Source organism: Telmatherina bonti (assembly GCF_933228915.1).
Source record: "Telmatherina bonti genome assembly, chromosome: 11".
NCBI lineage: Eukaryota > Metazoa > Chordata > Actinopteri > Atheriniformes > Telmatherinidae > Telmatherina > Telmatherina bonti.
Window position 1 is genome coordinate 38,178,620 of NC_136629.1, and position 17,252 is coordinate 38,195,871.

At 42.8% G+C, this 17,252-nt stretch overlaps 1 protein-coding gene across 1 annotated transcript in view; it reads left to right on the plus strand.

The window, feature by feature from the left end:
* plcb1 (phospholipase C beta 1) overlaps positions 1-17,252 on the plus strand; it is a gene marked incomplete at both ends in the record, with an annotated part of 43,341 nt that overhangs the window by 25,731 nt on the left and 358 nt on the right. The window contains 16 exons of the mRNA XM_079249391.1: positions 3,722-3,818; positions 4,028-4,112; positions 4,788-4,912; positions 11,111-11,265; positions 11,814-11,981; positions 12,056-12,155; positions 12,552-12,656; positions 13,960-14,072; positions 14,144-14,294; positions 14,390-14,443; positions 14,557-14,734; positions 15,002-15,134; positions 15,540-15,616; positions 16,712-16,801; positions 16,957-17,014; positions 17,114-17,200. Of these exons, the coding sequence (XP_079105517.1) occupies positions 3,722-3,818; positions 4,028-4,112; positions 4,788-4,912; positions 11,111-11,265; positions 11,814-11,981; positions 12,056-12,155; positions 12,552-12,656; positions 13,960-14,072; positions 14,144-14,294; positions 14,390-14,443; positions 14,557-14,734; positions 15,002-15,134; positions 15,540-15,616; positions 16,712-16,801; positions 16,957-17,014; positions 17,114-17,200 (1,776 nt within the window). The remainder of the gene's footprint in view (positions 1-3,721; positions 3,819-4,027; positions 4,113-4,787; positions 4,913-11,110; positions 11,266-11,813; positions 11,982-12,055; positions 12,156-12,551; positions 12,657-13,959; positions 14,073-14,143; positions 14,295-14,389; positions 14,444-14,556; positions 14,735-15,001; positions 15,135-15,539; positions 15,617-16,711; positions 16,802-16,956; positions 17,015-17,113; positions 17,201-17,252) is intronic.

Below are 17,252 nucleotides of genomic sequence, written 5' to 3' on the forward strand. Positions count from 1 at the left end.
ATGGACAGCACCGTGGCCTGTTTGTGCGTGCCGGCTCCAGCTGTACCGTTTAACTTCCTCTTCGTGGTCATTAAAAGGATTTTCTGACCTTTTTTTTTTTTTAATCAGACATTAGTTTAAAAACGAAGAAATGAGCAGCGAAGCAAAGTGATGAACAGAAGCAAACTGGAGACGGTTTGTGGTTTATTTATTGTTCAGCTATTTTAAGTAATTTGTTGTTTTTGAAGGCAGAGCGTGTTTAGACGACATGTGTTGCTGATTGTTTGCTCTGGATATTCCTGCATGATTATTGTCCCAGATGTTTCTGATTGTTTCAGCTGCATACAGTAGCATGTAAATAAAGTCATGTAAACATGCATTTATTTATGAATAAATACATGTTTACATGACTTGGGAAGTCATTGTGCACACCAGAAAATAAAAGCCAGTGAAGGTAGAAAACATGTTTACGTGTGCACGGTTCTGGAGCAGGAAGTTTAAAACCAGATCACGTAACAAGGGAAAAGAGAAACGTCAAGAATCGTGTCATATTACAGAAACCTTTACAGAACGTCACATGTGTCCACATGTACATGCACATGTCAACCATGTTTACAAATGTGTTTTTGGGACATTTCCATGTGATCCATATCTGAAGAATATGTGAATCACATGCAAAAAACATGTTCATCACATGTGGTTAACATGTACATCATATGTACATACAGATGTGAACTACCTGTGCAGACATGTGTTTTTGAGAGATGGTCATGTGATCAACATGTGAAGAACATGTGAAGCACATGTGGTGGACCAATGTAAATCACTCCTGAAGAACACAAAAACGGCATGTAAAACAGATGTGGTTCACATGCGATTCTTGTGTGATTCCTGTAAAGAACATAGAAATAGCACATTAATCCAATGTGATGGACACATGTGAATCAAATGTGAAAAACCTGGAAACCATATGTGGTTCACATGTGAATCACGGGTTTGACACTCTCAATCTGTCATGTAAGTCACTTTAAAGAAAAGTATCTGCGAAAGGACAGTAGAACATGGGAACATGTGAACACAGGAACATGGGAACATGGCAACATGTGAACACATGAAAAAGGTAACATGGGAACATTGGAACTGGTGACCATGTGAGTAGAGAAACATGGTAACATGGAAACATGTTGCCATGTTCTCATGTTAACACATGAACATGGACAAATTGGAACATGTGAACACAGGAACATTGGAACATGGGAACAGAGGAACATGGGAACACAGGAACATGGGAACACAGGAACATGGGAAAATTGGAACATGTGAACACAGCAACATGTGAACATGGGAACAGAGGAATATGGGAACATGTGAACACAGGAACATGGGAAGACAGGAACATGGGAACAGAGGAACATGGGAACACATGAACATGGGAAAATTGGAACATGTGAACACAGGAACATGTGAACATGGGAACAGAGGAACATGGGACCATGTGAACACAGGAACATTGCAACATGTGAACACGGGAACATGTGAACACAGGAACATTAGAACATGTGAACACAGGAACATGTGAACACAGGAACATTGGAACATGTGAACACAGGAACATGTGAACACAGGAACATTGGAACATGTGAACACAGCAACATGGGAACACAGCAACATGGGAACACAGGAACATGGGAACACAGGAACATGGGAACACAGGAGCATGTGAACACAGGAACATTGGAACATGTGAACACAGGAACATGTGAATACAGGAACATTGGAACATGTGAACACAGGAACATGGGAACATGAGAACACAAGAACATGTGAACACAAGAACAAGTGAACATGTGAACACAGGAACATGTGAACAGAAGAACAAGTGAACATGTGAACAGAAGAACAAGTGAACATGTGAACAGAAGAACAAGTGAACATGTGAACAGAAGAACATGGGAACTTGTGAACAAAGGAACACAGGAACATGTGAACACAAGAACAAGTGAACATGTGAACACAAGAACAAGTGAACATGTGAACAGAAGAACATGGGAACATGTGAACACAGGAACACAGGAACATTGGAACATGTGAACACAGGAACATGGGAACATTGGAACATGTGAACACAGGAACATGGGAACATGTGAACACATGAAAAAGGTAACATGGGAACATTGGAACTGGTGACCATGTGAGTAGAGAAACATGGTAACATGGAAACATGTTGCCATGTTCTCATGTTAACACATGAACATGGAAAAATTGGAACATGTGAACACAGGAACATTGGAACATGTGAACACAGGAACATGGGAACAGAGGAACATGGGAACACTGGAACATGGGAACACTGGAACATGGGAACACAGGAACATGGGAAAATTGGAACATGTGAACACAGGAACATGTGAACATGGGAACAGAGGAATATGGGAACATGTGAACATTGGAACATGTGAACACAGGAACATGGGAAGACAGGAACATGGGAACAGAGGAACATGGGAACACATGAACATGGGAAAATTGGAACATGTGAACACAGGAACATGGGAACAGAGGAACATGGGACCATGTGAACACAGGAACATTGCAACATGTGAACACGGGAACATGTGAACACAGGAACATTAGAACATGTGAACACAGGAACATTGGAACATGTGAACACAGGAACATGGGAACACAGGAGCATGTGAACACAGGAACATGTGAATACAGGAACATTGGAACATGTGAACACAGGAACATGGGAACACAGGAACATGGGAACATGAGAACACAAGAACATGTGAACACAAGAACAAGTGAACATGTGAACACAGGAACATGTGAACACAAGAACAAGTGAACATGTGAACAGAAGAACATGGGAACATGTGAACACAGGAACATGGGAACACAGGAACATGGGAACATGAGAACACAAGAACATGTGAACACAAGAACAAGTGAACATGTGAACACAGGAACATGTGAACACAAGAACAAGTGAACATGTGAACACAGGAACATGTGAACACAAGAACAAGTGAACATGTGAACAGAAGAACATGGGAACATGTGAACACAGGAACATTGGAACATGTGAACACAGGAACATTGGAACATGTGAACACAGGAACATGGGAAGACAGGAACATGGGAACAGAGGAACATGGGACCATGTGAACACAGGAACATTGCAACATGTGAACACGGGAACATGTGAACACAGGAACATTAGAACATGTGAACACAGGAACATTGGAACATGTGAACACAGGAACATGTGAACACAGGAACATTGGAACATGTGAACACAGCAACATGGGAACACAGGAACATGGGAACACAGGAACATGGGAACACAGGAGCATGTGAACACAGGAACATTGGAACATGTGAACACAGGAACATGTGAATACAGGAACATTGGAACATGTGAACACAGGAACATGTGAACACAAGAACATGTGAACACAAGAACAAGTGAACATGTGAACACAGGAACATGTGAACACAAGAACATGTGAACAGAAGAACATGTGAACACAAGAACAAGTGAACATGTGAACAGAAGAACATGTGAACACAAGAACAAGTGAACATGTGAACACAAGAACATGTGAACATGGGAGCATGGACTCCAAACAGCAAACATAAAGTCCAATCAGATGCCAGCAGCTAAAACCCCAGCGATGCGATGGCGGCCCTGCCTGGTGCTTTTCATTAACCGCCGTGTGTGTGTGGTTCATCTCAGGGTTCTGCAGAGCGGGAAGCCATCGCTACAGAGGAAATGTCAACTTTAGTAAACTACGTCCAGCCGACCAAGTTCAACTCCTTCGAAGCATCAAAGAGTAAGAAAAGCAGATGATTTTCACTCGTTTGGATTTTTCTGTTTCCAGTTTGTCCAGTTTAATCTAACGCTACCTGACCTCTTCTGAATCTTTGGCTGTTATGTTTTTCTGTTGCAGGAAGAATTCATTTCGACGTTCATCATCCTCCCTCCTGCCACACAGACGGAAACGTTCTCACTAATGTGTGTTTTCTTGTTTTCTGTGTGTAGAAGCAGCCCGTTGTTACCACATGTCCTCCTTTGTGGAGACCAAAGCTTTGGAGCACCTCACAAAGTCACCAGTGGAGTTTGTAGAGTATCCTTGGCAACAGTTTCCATGGCTACAGCAAACCATGGCAACCACTTCTATACTTTGTGTTGCTCTTCCTCTTTTTTTTTTTGTTGCTTTTTTTTATGTCAAATCCTTCAGAAACATGTGAGTCATCCAGCCATTTTCAGATTCCTGGCATTCATGTTGGTCTCTGCTGAAAACTCCCAGCTGAGCATTAAAGCTGCCGTGTGGACACACTTTTAGACATTTAGGAATTCCAGGTTGAGGAGACACACATTATGGAAATAGGAAGAACCACATCGAACCACCTGCACTGTGAAGGTTTCTGCATTGAAGCTGATGCAGAAAATCACAAGTTAAAGGAATATCAAGTATTGTTGTACATACAGTATAAAGTACTTATAAGTACTTCAAAAAAGAAAAACATTGGCAATCACAGTGTTAAAGATCCTGCTGGGTGCTTATTTCTAATAATGGCCATGTCAGATTGACGTATGTCTTTTTTAGGACATCCATCCATCATCATTGAACAATTACCTTCAGTCTGTGTTGCAGTGAGTCACTTCCTCCACCTCGGTCTGATTTCTGTTCTAGTCACTCACATGTCAGTACTGTTATTTCCTGACACAGATGTGCTCTGACCTCTGGATGAGGACATTGTAAAAACTCACTAATTATCCTTAATTCCATGTTAACCAGATATAATAAGTCCCAGCTGAGTCGCATCTACCCAAAAGGCACCAGAGTTGACTCGTCAAACTTTATGCCTCAGCTCTTCTGGAACGCCGGATGTCAGCTGGTGGCCCTCAACTACCAAACTATTGGTAAAGAAAGACAGACATCAGCATTGTTGCACTGTTTACAGGAGCATTGAATGGATTTATAGTGTTTTATAGGTCTGGATGAGTTTACAAAAGAGAAAATGCTTCCAAACTGCCTCTTGTATTTACAACAGAGTTATAAAATTTATAAAAAAGTTGGGGGGGGGGGCATCATGCCACCTCCCAACAGCTTTACCCAATTGTTAAACTGAGTTTTCGTGTTTGTTGTGTTGTGTTATGTTTGTGTTGTTATTTTTGCTGTTTGACCTCTGTCTTTATTGTAGAAATGCTCCTTCCTGTTAAAAGGGAGTTTTTTCCTTCCCACTGTCGCCAGTGTGCTTGCTCAGAATGGGAGATTGAGTTGGACTCAACTCAATCTGTTGGTTTCCTTATATAGGCTGTTATGAATTGGCCTTCATTATGTTTTCCCCTCTGTCTGTAAAGCGTCTTGAGATGGCATTGCCGTGATTTGACGCTATATAAATAAAGTTGAATTGAATTGAATTGAATAGAAATGGTTTATTAAGTTCATCCCAGGTAGTTTTCTCAAAACTTTCAAACCTGGGTTTGGGTTTTTTTCACAGTCAGTGATGGTATCATTGGTATTGTTGGTGTCGTTTGTATTGGTGTCATTGGTATTGTTTGTATCATTGGTATCGTTTGTATCGTGTCATTGGTATTGTTGGTATTATTTGTATTGTTTGTATCTGTGTCATTGGTATTGTTGGTATTATTTGTATTGTTTGTATCTGTGTCATTGGTATTGTTGGTATTGTTTGAATTGGTGTCATTAGTATGGTTGGTATCATTCGTATTGTTGTATCAGTGTCATTGGTATTGTTGGTATCATTGGTATCATTTTTATCGGTGTCATTGGTATTGTTTGTATCAGTATCGTTTTTATCGATGTCGTTGGTATTGTTTGTATCACTGGTATCGTTTGTATCGGTCTCATTGGTAATGTTGTTAAATTGTTGTTAATTGTCTAAATATTGTTGGTTAAATTGGAATTGTCAGTATTGTTCATATTGGTATTATTAGTATAATCAGTATCGTCTGTATTGGTATTGTTTATATCAATGTCATTGGTATCGTTGGTATCGTTGGAATTGTTTGTATCTGGTATGTGGATGTGTGTGGGTGGGGAAGTGTGATGATGCGTGTGTGGGGGGGGTGTCGTGGTGTCTGTGGGGGGGGTAGTGCCGTGTGTGTAGGGGAGTGGGGTGATGCGTGTATGTGGGGAGTGGCGGTGGTGCATGTATACGGGTGTGTGTATGGGGGGGGAGGAGGGGGGAGGGGGGGCGTGCTGTCTGTGTGTGTGTGGGGGGGGGCAGGGGTGTATGTATGGGGGAGTGGGTGGTGCATGTGTGTGGTAGGTTGGTGGATAAGTGTAGATGTGATGGATGGGGGGGGGAGATTTGGATGTGACGTGGGGGTCAGGAGGATGGTTTTAAGGGTGGGCTGAACGGGTGGCTGGGTGGACCTGAATGTGTCCGGAAGTGTGTGTGTGTGTGTGTGGCTGTAGGTTTGTGCTGAGACAGTGTGAGGTGCCGATGTGTGGACAAGGTGGGGACTTCATGTCCCCAGGTGGGGGTGTCCTCTGTGAGTGAGGGGGCGGTGGACAATCGGTCTGGGATTCCCCTTCTGCCGCCCCGCCTCCTCTTTGTCCTCATGCCCCCCTTCTGCATGTGGTGAGTTGGTCCCCTCTTGGGTCGGTGATGACTCTCTGGTTAGAGTCGCCGAAGGCTCTGGTTACGGGGATGGCTGTCCCCGGCTTGTCCTGGTCCTTGGGGGGCCCTGGGAGTAGGGGGCATGCCCAGTGCTGCGGGCGGCTCACCTTCTGGAGGAAAGCTCACTTTCCTCCAGACTTAAATCCCTCAACCCCTCTTCCTCCCCGCTCCCCATCACACACAGGCAGGGTATTGGGAGGTGTGCACGTGGCGCTGGGTGGTGAGAAAGGCCATCAAGGTGGTCTTGATCGCTGCACCCAGCCTCGGCTCACCTCCCAGTTTTAATTACACTTAGACACCAAACACCAAAACACTGACGACTCACATGATTAGGGGGAAGAGCATGCGGTGTATGGTGGGCGGGGCTGCTTAGGTGGTCCCTCTCCCAACACCGCGTGGCAATTCCCTCAGTTTTAATTGCAACTAATACATACTTCACAATCAGTCATAAGCGGGGGGGAGGCAGGGGCGATAGGGTCTTCTCATGCCCCTGCTCTCGGGGCTTTACTGGGGGGGGGTACGGGTGGGGGAAGAGTGCCGTCCATTAGGCCTAAGTCTGGGCTGGCCTGGCTGTAGGAGGGTTGTCGCCGGCCCTGGGGGGGTGCTGGGTCGGCTGCATCTGTGGGGTGGTGGGGGGGACGCTGGGAGTGGTGGGCGGTAATTATGGGGGCCCTGATCGGGGCCATCCTGTCCTCTGCCCCCTCTGAGGTATCTCACATGGGACATCATGGAGGGGTGAGGTGAGGATGTGTGGGAGTGGGTGTATGGGGTTACAGATGGATGGTGGGATGGCTGGGGGGGGGATTAGGGTTAGGGATATAGGTGGGTAGGGGATAGGGATGTGTGAGGATGAGTAGATGTGTGTGTGGAGGGGTATGTTGGCGCGTGGGTTGTATTGGGGTGTGCCTGTGTTGGAGGAGTGAGGGTATGTGTGTGTGTGTGTGTGTGTGTGTAGGGGGGGGTGTATATGCGGAATGGGATGTGTGAGTGAGGGTGAAGTTTGGAGGGGGGCTATGGGTGGTGGAGGGGTATTTGGTGGGGCATGTGTGGTTGGGTAGAAGTAGAGGGATGGGGTGGCGGGGTGTGAGCGTGTGTGTGTGGGGGGGGGGGGGGGTGAGCGTGTGTGGGGGCGGGGGCGATTGGGGTTCGTGTGACTTGGTATGGGTGAGTGAGTAGAGGTGGGGTGGGGTTGTATATGTTATGGATGATGTGCATGGATTGCAGAGGGTTGTGTGGATGGGGGTTGAGAGGGGAGTGCGTGTTTGGGGGGGGGGGGGGGGTATGCATGTATATGTGTGAGGGGAGTGCGTGTTGGGGGGGGGGGGGGGGGCGGGGTATGCATGTATATGTGTGTGTGGTTTGGTGGTGGGGGGGTGGTGTCCTGTACCCGGGGGCGCAGCTGGTGCGCTGGGGTGCGACCTGGCTGCCGCTGGGTGGCGGTCTGGGGATCCTGGTCCTCCGTCGGTGTGGGCTGTGCCCTCTGCCTGCGGGGGCGGGGGGCTGCTCACGGGCTCTTGGGGCCCTGGGGCCTGCGCTCTGTCTGCCCTAGGTGGCCGGTGCCCGGCGGGATCGGCCCTTGCCGGCCTGGGCCTGCTGGGGCCTGTTCCCCCTGACTGCGGGGGACTCTGGTTGGGCACCTCCTTCGCCACCTCCTGGGCAGATGCATGGCTGGCTCTGGAGTGGGGGGGTTGGGATCTGTACCTGGGGGTGACTGTCGGTTACCCGGGTCTCTGGGTTCTCCTGGCCTTCCTCTAGCTGTAGGCGGGCGGGGTCACATTGGCATGATCACTCTTCTCTAAACACGTTCCACTCTGAATGTTCTGCATGAATGTTCTGCATGTGTCACAGTCACTGAGTCATCCAGCAAGTTTATTCACTAACAGCAGGTAGCTCTCTTTCTGTCTTTTTGACTTAACTTGCTAGTTTCTGGTCCTCATGATTGTCAACGGTTTTGTTCTCCACGAATCTAGAGTTGGCTTGTGTGGGTGTATATATTTATGTGTGTGGGTGGGTATGTGTGTGTACTTATGTGTATGTGTATGTGTATGTATGTATGTGTATGGATATGTATATATGTATGCATATGTGTGAGTGTATGTGTATGTATGTGAGTATGTATATGTGTATATATGTATATATATATATATATATATGTGTGTGTATGTATGTGTATATGTATGTATGTATATCTATCTTTATGTATGCATGTATGTGTACATGTGTGTGTATGCATGTGTATGTATGTGTATATGTATGTATGTATGTATATATGTATATATATAATGTATGTGCGAGTGTATATACATATATATGTAGGTGGGTATGTATGTGCATATACATGTATGCATTGATCTCTTTCTTTTGTTTTTTTTTTTTTGTTTTTTTTATGTTCTCTTTTCTGTTCTCTTTCTGCCCCTTTCCTGTCCTTTCCGGTCGGGTCCAGCAGCATAAACTCTGTAATACAAGCTATTATCCAAAACAAATTGAAAAATAAAATAAGAATCAAGAAATACAAGGGGATCATTACATCTACAAAAGTTCCCCTTGGCAAAATAAATTTGCTCAGCAGAACACAGCATCCAGAACATCAGTCTGCTTGCTTAAATGCTGGACAAGACAAAAAAAAAAAAAAAGGAATTGTTTGTATCTGTGTCATTGGTATTATGATTTCATTGGTTTCGTTTGTATCTGTATCATTGGTATAATTGGTATTGTTGGTATCGTTTGTATTGGTGTCATTGGTATTGTTGATATCACTGGTATCATTTTTATCGGTGTCATTGGTATTGTTTGTATCATTAGTATCATTTTTATCAATGTCGTTGGTATTGTTTGTATCACTGGTATCGTTTGTATCGGTCTCATTGGTAATGTTGGTATCATTGGTATTGTTTGTATCTGTGTATTGGTATTGTTGGTATCGTTTGTATCGGTGTCATTGGTATTGTTGGTATCATTGGTATCAGTTTCATTGCTAATGTTGTATCATTGGTATCGTTTTTATCAGTGTCATTGGTATTGTTGGTATCATTGGTATTGTTGGTATTGGTATTGTTGGTGAAGTTGGAATTGTCAATATCGTTCATATTGGTAGCACTGGTATCATCAGTATCGTTTGTTTCAGTGGTATCGGTGGTATCGGTGGTATCGTTTGTATCGGTGTCATTGGTATTGTTGGTATTGTGGGTATCGTTTGTGTCTGTGTCATTGGTATTGTTGGTATCGTTGGTATCATTTCTATTAGTGTCACTGGTACTGTTGGTATCGTTGGTGTCGTTTGTATTAGTGTCACTGGTACTGTTGGTATCGTTGGTGTCGTTTGTATCAGTGACATTGGTATTGTTGGTATCGTTGGTATTGTTTGTATCAGTGTCATTGGTATTGTTGGTGTTGATGGTATCATTGGTATTAGTGGTATCGTTGGACATCTGTTTTGTTTGTAAAGTTGAAATTGTCAGTATCGTTGATATCGGTATCATTGGTATTGTCACTATTGTCTGTATCGGTATCGTTGGTATTGTCACTATTGTCTGTATCGGTATCGTTGGTATTGTCACTATTGTCTGTATCGGTATCGTTGGTATTGTCACTATTGTCTGTATCGTTGGTATCGTTGGTATTGTCACTATTGTCTGTATCGGTATCGTTGGTATTGTCACTATTGTCTGTATCGTTGGTATCGTTGGTATTGTCACTATTGTCTGTATCGGTATCGTTGGTATTGTCACTATTGTCTGTATCGGTATCGTTGGTATTGTCACTATTGTCTGTATCGGTATCGTTGGTATTGTCACTATTGTCTGTATCGGTATCGTTGGTATTGTCACTATTGTCTGTATCGTTGGTATCGTTGGTATTGTCACTATTGTCTGTATCGGTATCGTTGGTATTGTCACTATTGTCTGTATCGGTATCGTTGGTATTGTCACTATTGTCTGTATCGGTATCGTTGGTATTGTCACTATTGTCTGTATCGGTATCGTTGGTATTGTGCTCGTCAGATGAGTATGCAACATTAAACAGAAAATGTGCAGTAAGTTTAGTTTCACTCCTCTGGCTCATGTAATGACTTATAGAATCACATACCGTTATGTTTTCCGTCAGTCTGTTTACATAAAGGCTTTCAGATTCCACATTGCTGATCTAAGTTGTTTTAAACTCCATTTGAAGTTCCTTCATTCCTTCTTAAGCCTGTTTGGATCTTTCTGACTGCAGCTGCTCTTTGGACTCAGTTTAAATGTTTTCTACATGATGCTGGATGCTGGCAAACCTTGATTTTTTTTCAATGTATTTTCAATTAGTCAGCAGCAGTTTTATCGTCTCTTATCGGAGGTGCTCCAGTTGCTATCTTCTTAGTGTAGCCTCAGGTGAAAATGAATAAAAGTTACTGGACCAGCGGCACCTGAAATAACTCCTGCTGTAAGAAGAGCTCAGCAGCTCCGAGCTGAAGTGTCCCTCATGTTGGTTTCAGATTTGTCCATGCAGCTGAACCTCTTCATGTTCGAGTACAACGGTCGCAGCGGCTACAGACTGAAGCCGGAGTTCATGAGGCGTCACGACAAACACTTTGACCCTTTCACAGAAAACACGGTGGACGGAATCGTAGCTAACATGCTCTCTGTGAAGGTACTTGTTACAACTCCTGGAGAATTTAGTGCAGCAGCTTCACGTCCGTCCACTAAATTCCCTTTTTGTTCTAAAAGCACAACATAATTATTTATTTGGTTCCAGAGGAAACGTTGCTGAATATTTATTTACAATAATCTGACAGAATATAGGATATTTTTACGTAGTTTTTTTTTTTTAAACTTTTATTATTAATTTGGTCCGTGATGATAATAACCATGTTTTTTACAACAACGACAAGTAGCTGTTCCTGTAAATGAACCCTTTCTAACAGTGTTTGGTTTCAACATATCTGGAGTCTTAAACTCTAAAACAGGGGTGTTCAGCTCCAGTCCTCCATGTCCAGCAGGTTTTCCAGGTATCCCTGCTCCAACACACCTGACTCAAATGAATCATTGGCTGTTGGATCTGGTTAATGTGAGCCAGGTGTGTCTGGAAAGGGAAACATGGAAAACCTGCAGGACAGCGGCCCTCGAGGAGTTGATGGTGTTTGTTTACATCCCAGTAAAACTTGGCCGACCTGTCGGTGATGCTTCTGTGCGTTTCAGGTCATTTCAGGCCAGCTCCTGACTGATCGGAGGGTTGGTGTTTACGTGGAGGTGGAGATGTTTGGACTTCCTGCGGACACCAGGAGGAAGGCTCTGAAGACCAAAACGTCTCAGAACAACAACGCCGTCAATCCGGTGTGGGACGAAGAGCCCATCATCTTCAAAAAGGTGACAAACAACAGCGGAGGGAAAAGATGTCGGCAGATGTCACCATTAAACATCTGACTTCCACCTCCAAACAGGTGATCCTTCCCACTCTGGCCTCCCTGAGGATTGCCGCCTTTGAGGAAGGAGGGAAGTTTATTGGTCACAGAATAATTCCGGTGTCCGCCATCAGACCAGGTGTGTTGTCACGGAAAGGTTCTTGTCGTTCCCAAAGCAAAGCTTCCGCAGACGGAGACAAACACGTCAATGTTTCTCTTCTTTTCCCAGAGGAGCCCAGAAATCCTCTGATTAATTCACCACATTATTCAAACCGTGACAATGTGCCCTCCACACCCACTTCCTGAGACACATCTTGGCTCCACAGTGCTGGAAAACCCACTCAGCTCTCAGACACATCAAGCTGCTTTGGCTGCTTTCATTCCAATTCCTGTTAATTTGTCCTGATAATATGATGTTGGAGTTACCAGACTCATTATCGTCTCTGTCTCATGTCCCTGCCAGATTTCACTGGTTTGTGTGTCTGTCATACTGACAGAAGCAGACCGTAGTTACATGACGTCCTTTTCTCTGAAGGTTATCGTTACATTGGCTTGAGGAACGAGAAGAATCAGTCTCTGATCCTACCGGCCGTGTTCGTCTACATTGAAGTCAAAGACTACGTCCCAGACACGTTCGCAGGTAAAAAAAAAAAAAACTGCTTTCAAACCTCAGAAAACTAAATTTAACATGACAGATGACAAAAGACATAAAAAGTTCACGACAGAGCTGAAAGTCACACATGAAGGGAATCAAACCCCAAGCATTCGACATAAAGGAAGTTTCCCCCCTTTCTGCATTAATCACATAAAAACTTCTCAAACGGGACCTTAAAGTGTAGAAATGAGCCGATTCCAGAGAAATGTAACGACCACATGAAGAACAGCTGGTTCCACCTGCAGGACATTTTCTCACAAAATCCAATATTTAGAAAGCGCGGTTCACGACAAAGCAGTCCAACTTTATTCATAAGCGCATTTAAAACCAACATATGTTGAGCAAAGTGATGAAATAAACATAAAAAGCAGAAACAAATTGATAAACGACTATAAACACAAGCAAAATGAATAAAATAAAGGAGCCAAAAAGCTTTAAAAAGGGATTTTATTTGTTATTTTATGTAAACATGGATGTGTGTAGGTGTGTGTGTGTGTGTGTGTATAAGGGTGTTACAGATATATTTTCCTACAGATGTTTGTGTAAATGTGTATTTATTATTTTGTGGTCTTAACTTGTTGATGTGTGCACGTGTGTGTGTGTGTGTGTGTGTGTGTGTGTGCACGTGTGTGTGTCATTTTCTGTAAATATCCTTAAATCTATAAATAAAAGCAGAAACAGGAAATAAAACATCACGAAGTGCTTTAAATATTAAAAACAATGCATATTAATTAAAATATGGTGGTAAAATGAAACTTGTACCGTTATTTTCTGTCTCTAAACTGAATGCAGAAATAAAATACTAATAAAATGAAATATAATAAATGTTGCTTCAGGCCAAAAACACAAGACAACAGAAATGATGGGAATCCAGAAGTATTGATCGTATCTAATCATTTTTAACCCTTCTGGTCTTTATTCATTTCTTTTTATTTACTAGGATTTATATTTATTTAGTTTTATATTTTATTTTCTCTTATTTATTTCTATATTATGTATAAATTTATTATCTTAATTTATTTGTTATTAACAGTTTTAATATTAAATTTTATTTTGTGTGCTTTTATTTTTCCTTATTGTTTTTTCTTTTATATGTATTGATTTGTTTTATTAGTGAATAATTTCAGGCGTTCCAGCAGTTAGAACATGGTGAAGAGATGTCTGAATATCTCCGTGATGAGCTGCTGTTACTGGATGGAACTGTGTGTTTTCAGGTTGTTGTTTATGTAAACAACACACAGCTGATGTGGTTGCAGCTCTAACCTCGTGTGTTTCCACGTTTGTCCAGATGTGATTGAGGCTCTGTCCAACCCGATCCGATACGTCAACCTGCTGGAGCAGAGGTCCAAACAGCTGGCAGCGCTGACTCTGGAGGACGGCGAGGAGGACACTCAGACCGAGGTGAGACCCGTTTCCACGGAGAATCATCATATTTTTATTTAAGTCACACACGACCAGCTGTTACTTCTCAGGATGAGACGGAAAGCGCCGCCGAGCGTAAAGTTGATCTGAAACCAGCTCCTCTGGAAAACGGACTCAGCCCCACCTCCGGTCCCACAGGCCACACCCCTGTTGCCACGACGCCCAAGGCTTCTGCAGCCAATCAGCAAGCGGCTACAACAGGTAACAAGTCAACACTCCGTTATTACAGAAGTTCTTCTGTAAGTTTAGAGCCTAAACTTCTGTTTGTGTGTCGTTTTGTTGCCGGATGCTTCCAGATGCAGCCAAACCGGCAGCGAAGACAGAAGATCTGGTTCTAAGTGTTTTAATAGGTCAGTTTTTATTTTACATATCAGATAAGAAAATGGGATATTTGCTGTTGGAAAGACGGAAGCAGCGTCCGGGTCCCCTTGGTGCAGTGTGGTAACTGTGTGGTACCTTCCAGATGTTCCGGCGTGCAGCCTGGAGAGTCTGCAGCAGTCCAAGGTTTACCAGAAGGAGCAGCGACGGCAGTTTAAGGAGCTGAAGGAGCTGGTGAGGAGGCACCAGAAGAAGACATCCGAGCTCCTCCGAGAGCTCAACAACAAGTACAAGAAGACGATGAGGCAGTGCAGCAAGAACCGGTGAGCAGCCTCATCGCCCCGACCTCTTCCCGCTAGCAGAACAGCTGATGTGGATACTGTGGCTCCTACTTTAACTTTATTTATGTTATGTTTTTGTACGGTGATAAACAGTATGAACGGACTGGTTATGGATGTTATTTTAATTTTTTTATTGTGTCTCTTTTGGAAATGAAGTTGAGTTTGAAAAGCCGAACCCTCACCGACGCTTTCATATCAAGATTTCCAGATATGTTAAAGTTTAAACAGAATGTTTTGTTTGTTTGTCAGCAGCTCGTCTTCAGATGGAGAGAAAGAGGATCGTCTGCAGCAGCTGAGAGATGAGCAGCAACAGCAGCTTCTGGCTCTGAGGCAGGAACAGTACTACAGCCAGAAATATCTGCAGAGAGAGCACATAAAGACGGTAAAAACTCAGAACACTGCGGCTACTGCAGGACTCTAAAGCGTGCTTTTTCTCTTTAATATTATGTTTTTATTCTGCTGTGTCCAGTTTTCCTTTTTTTAACATAAAATGTAAGAAAAATTAGGTATTTGTGTATTCAGGTCTATATTATATTATATTATATTATATTATATTATATTATATTATATTATATTATATTATATTATATATTATATTGTTATGTTTCAGGCATTTTGAAACATAAGTATATAAATCTGTGTATTTAAAAGAATCCTTTTCTACTTTTCTATCCTGAGCTTTGGTTCTTCATCAGGAAGATGTAGTTATGTTATTAATAAGGCCTTGTCTTATGTTTGTTTGTTTTGTAAATGACAATAAAATGTGACCAGTCGTTGTTTTCTCCAGTTAACAGAAAGACTGACCAGTCTGGCGGAGGAAAGTCACAACACCCAGATGAAGAAACTCAAAGACATCTGTGACAAGTAACATAGTTCAGATTATTTATTTATCTGTTTGTTTGTTCGTTTATCTATCTATCTAGGACAGGAAATAAACGAGTCAAATCATAAAGACTGTTACTTCTCATCGGAGAAGGACGAAGCCTCAGCAGGTTGTTTTTTATCCATATGAGCATGAACCTAGTTAGAACCCGTCTTTAGTTTCTTCCTTATCAGCAAATTCTGATTGGTCAGCTGGTGGGAGGCAACGACTCGTTCGCCACTTGAGACTTTACTAACCAGAGAAACAAACTGTTTCACTAGTTAACCAGTAAACTAGTTAAAAGTAAACTAGTAAACCCGTTAACCAGTAAACACTGTGACACAACTAACAAGTTAACAAAGAAAAAGCACAAAGCATCTCATGAACTCTGAGAGTCTCACAGAGACCAGAACCTGGACCGGCATGGTGGCGAGTCTCGCGGTGGACTGCGGTGAAAGGCGGCTCCGCGATGCCGACCCAGAGGTTCTGATCATTTTCTGCAACTGAATTAACCAGAAATGTAATCCTGATGTCTTGTCTTTTCTCCTGTAGACTTGCCTTGCCTCCAAACAGGAAGCTGTGTTGTTTTTCCTCTGGCTGCTGTTTTAAATATTGATTTAGTCCATTTAACCATAGAAATAAAAAAAAAAACTTGTATTTTAGTCATGAATGATAAGAGAATGATAAAAACCCTTTTGTGTTATAATTTCCTTTTCTGAAAAGAAAAATGACCTTCTGCACCTACAAACCAGTAAATGTTCTGATTGGTGGAGAGGAAACCAAGCCGTTATTCAGTCTAGAAGAAAAAATTCTGTTTTAATAACTGATGTGATCAGATTTAATAATCCCTGTGAAAAATTATACCAATTTAATTTAATTTCATTTCATTTGTTATTTTTATTTATATTTTTATTTGTTTAATTATTCACATTTTTAAGATTGTTTTATTTATATTATAAATAAATAGTATTAAATATAATATTATATTATATTTATCGTGTAAATATGTCCGTCAGTCTGTTGGTTTCGACCTGACGCCGTGTGGAGCTCGCTACGACTGCTTACATCTCCTCTAATCGTTCTTCCTGCTGCTACAGGGAGAAAAAGGAGCTGAAGAAGCAGATGGATCGAAGAAGAACAGAGAAGATCAACCAAGCGAAGACCAAAGAGAAACATCTGGCCGAGGAGTATGATCAATGCACACGCACATCAATATTTACTGTATCTATACACCTGCCGTAGCGTTTCCATCTGCCACGTCTACTGATCCATCACCTCCATCACGTCAGAAGGGAAAAATATTTCAGCCAAATCCAATCAGGTTCAATCCGTCTGTCTCCAGGGAGAAGATTGAGATCAATAAGTCTTATGTGAATGAAGTGGTCCAGAACATAAAGCGGGTAAGGAAGAGACGAGGAATGTGGATTCCAGGAGTTTTTCTCTACATGCTTTTCTTTCTGCGGCCATAAAACGCCTCATGAAGCTGTGTTTGTCTTCAGCTGGAGGAGACTCAGACGAAGCGCCACGACCAGCTGGTGGAGCAGCACAACGAGCTCCTGCAGGAGATACAAGACCAGAAACCGAAGGTAAACCCAGGTGGAGGTGTGTGTCGCTGCTGTTCTTCCACAGTGCCGTTTC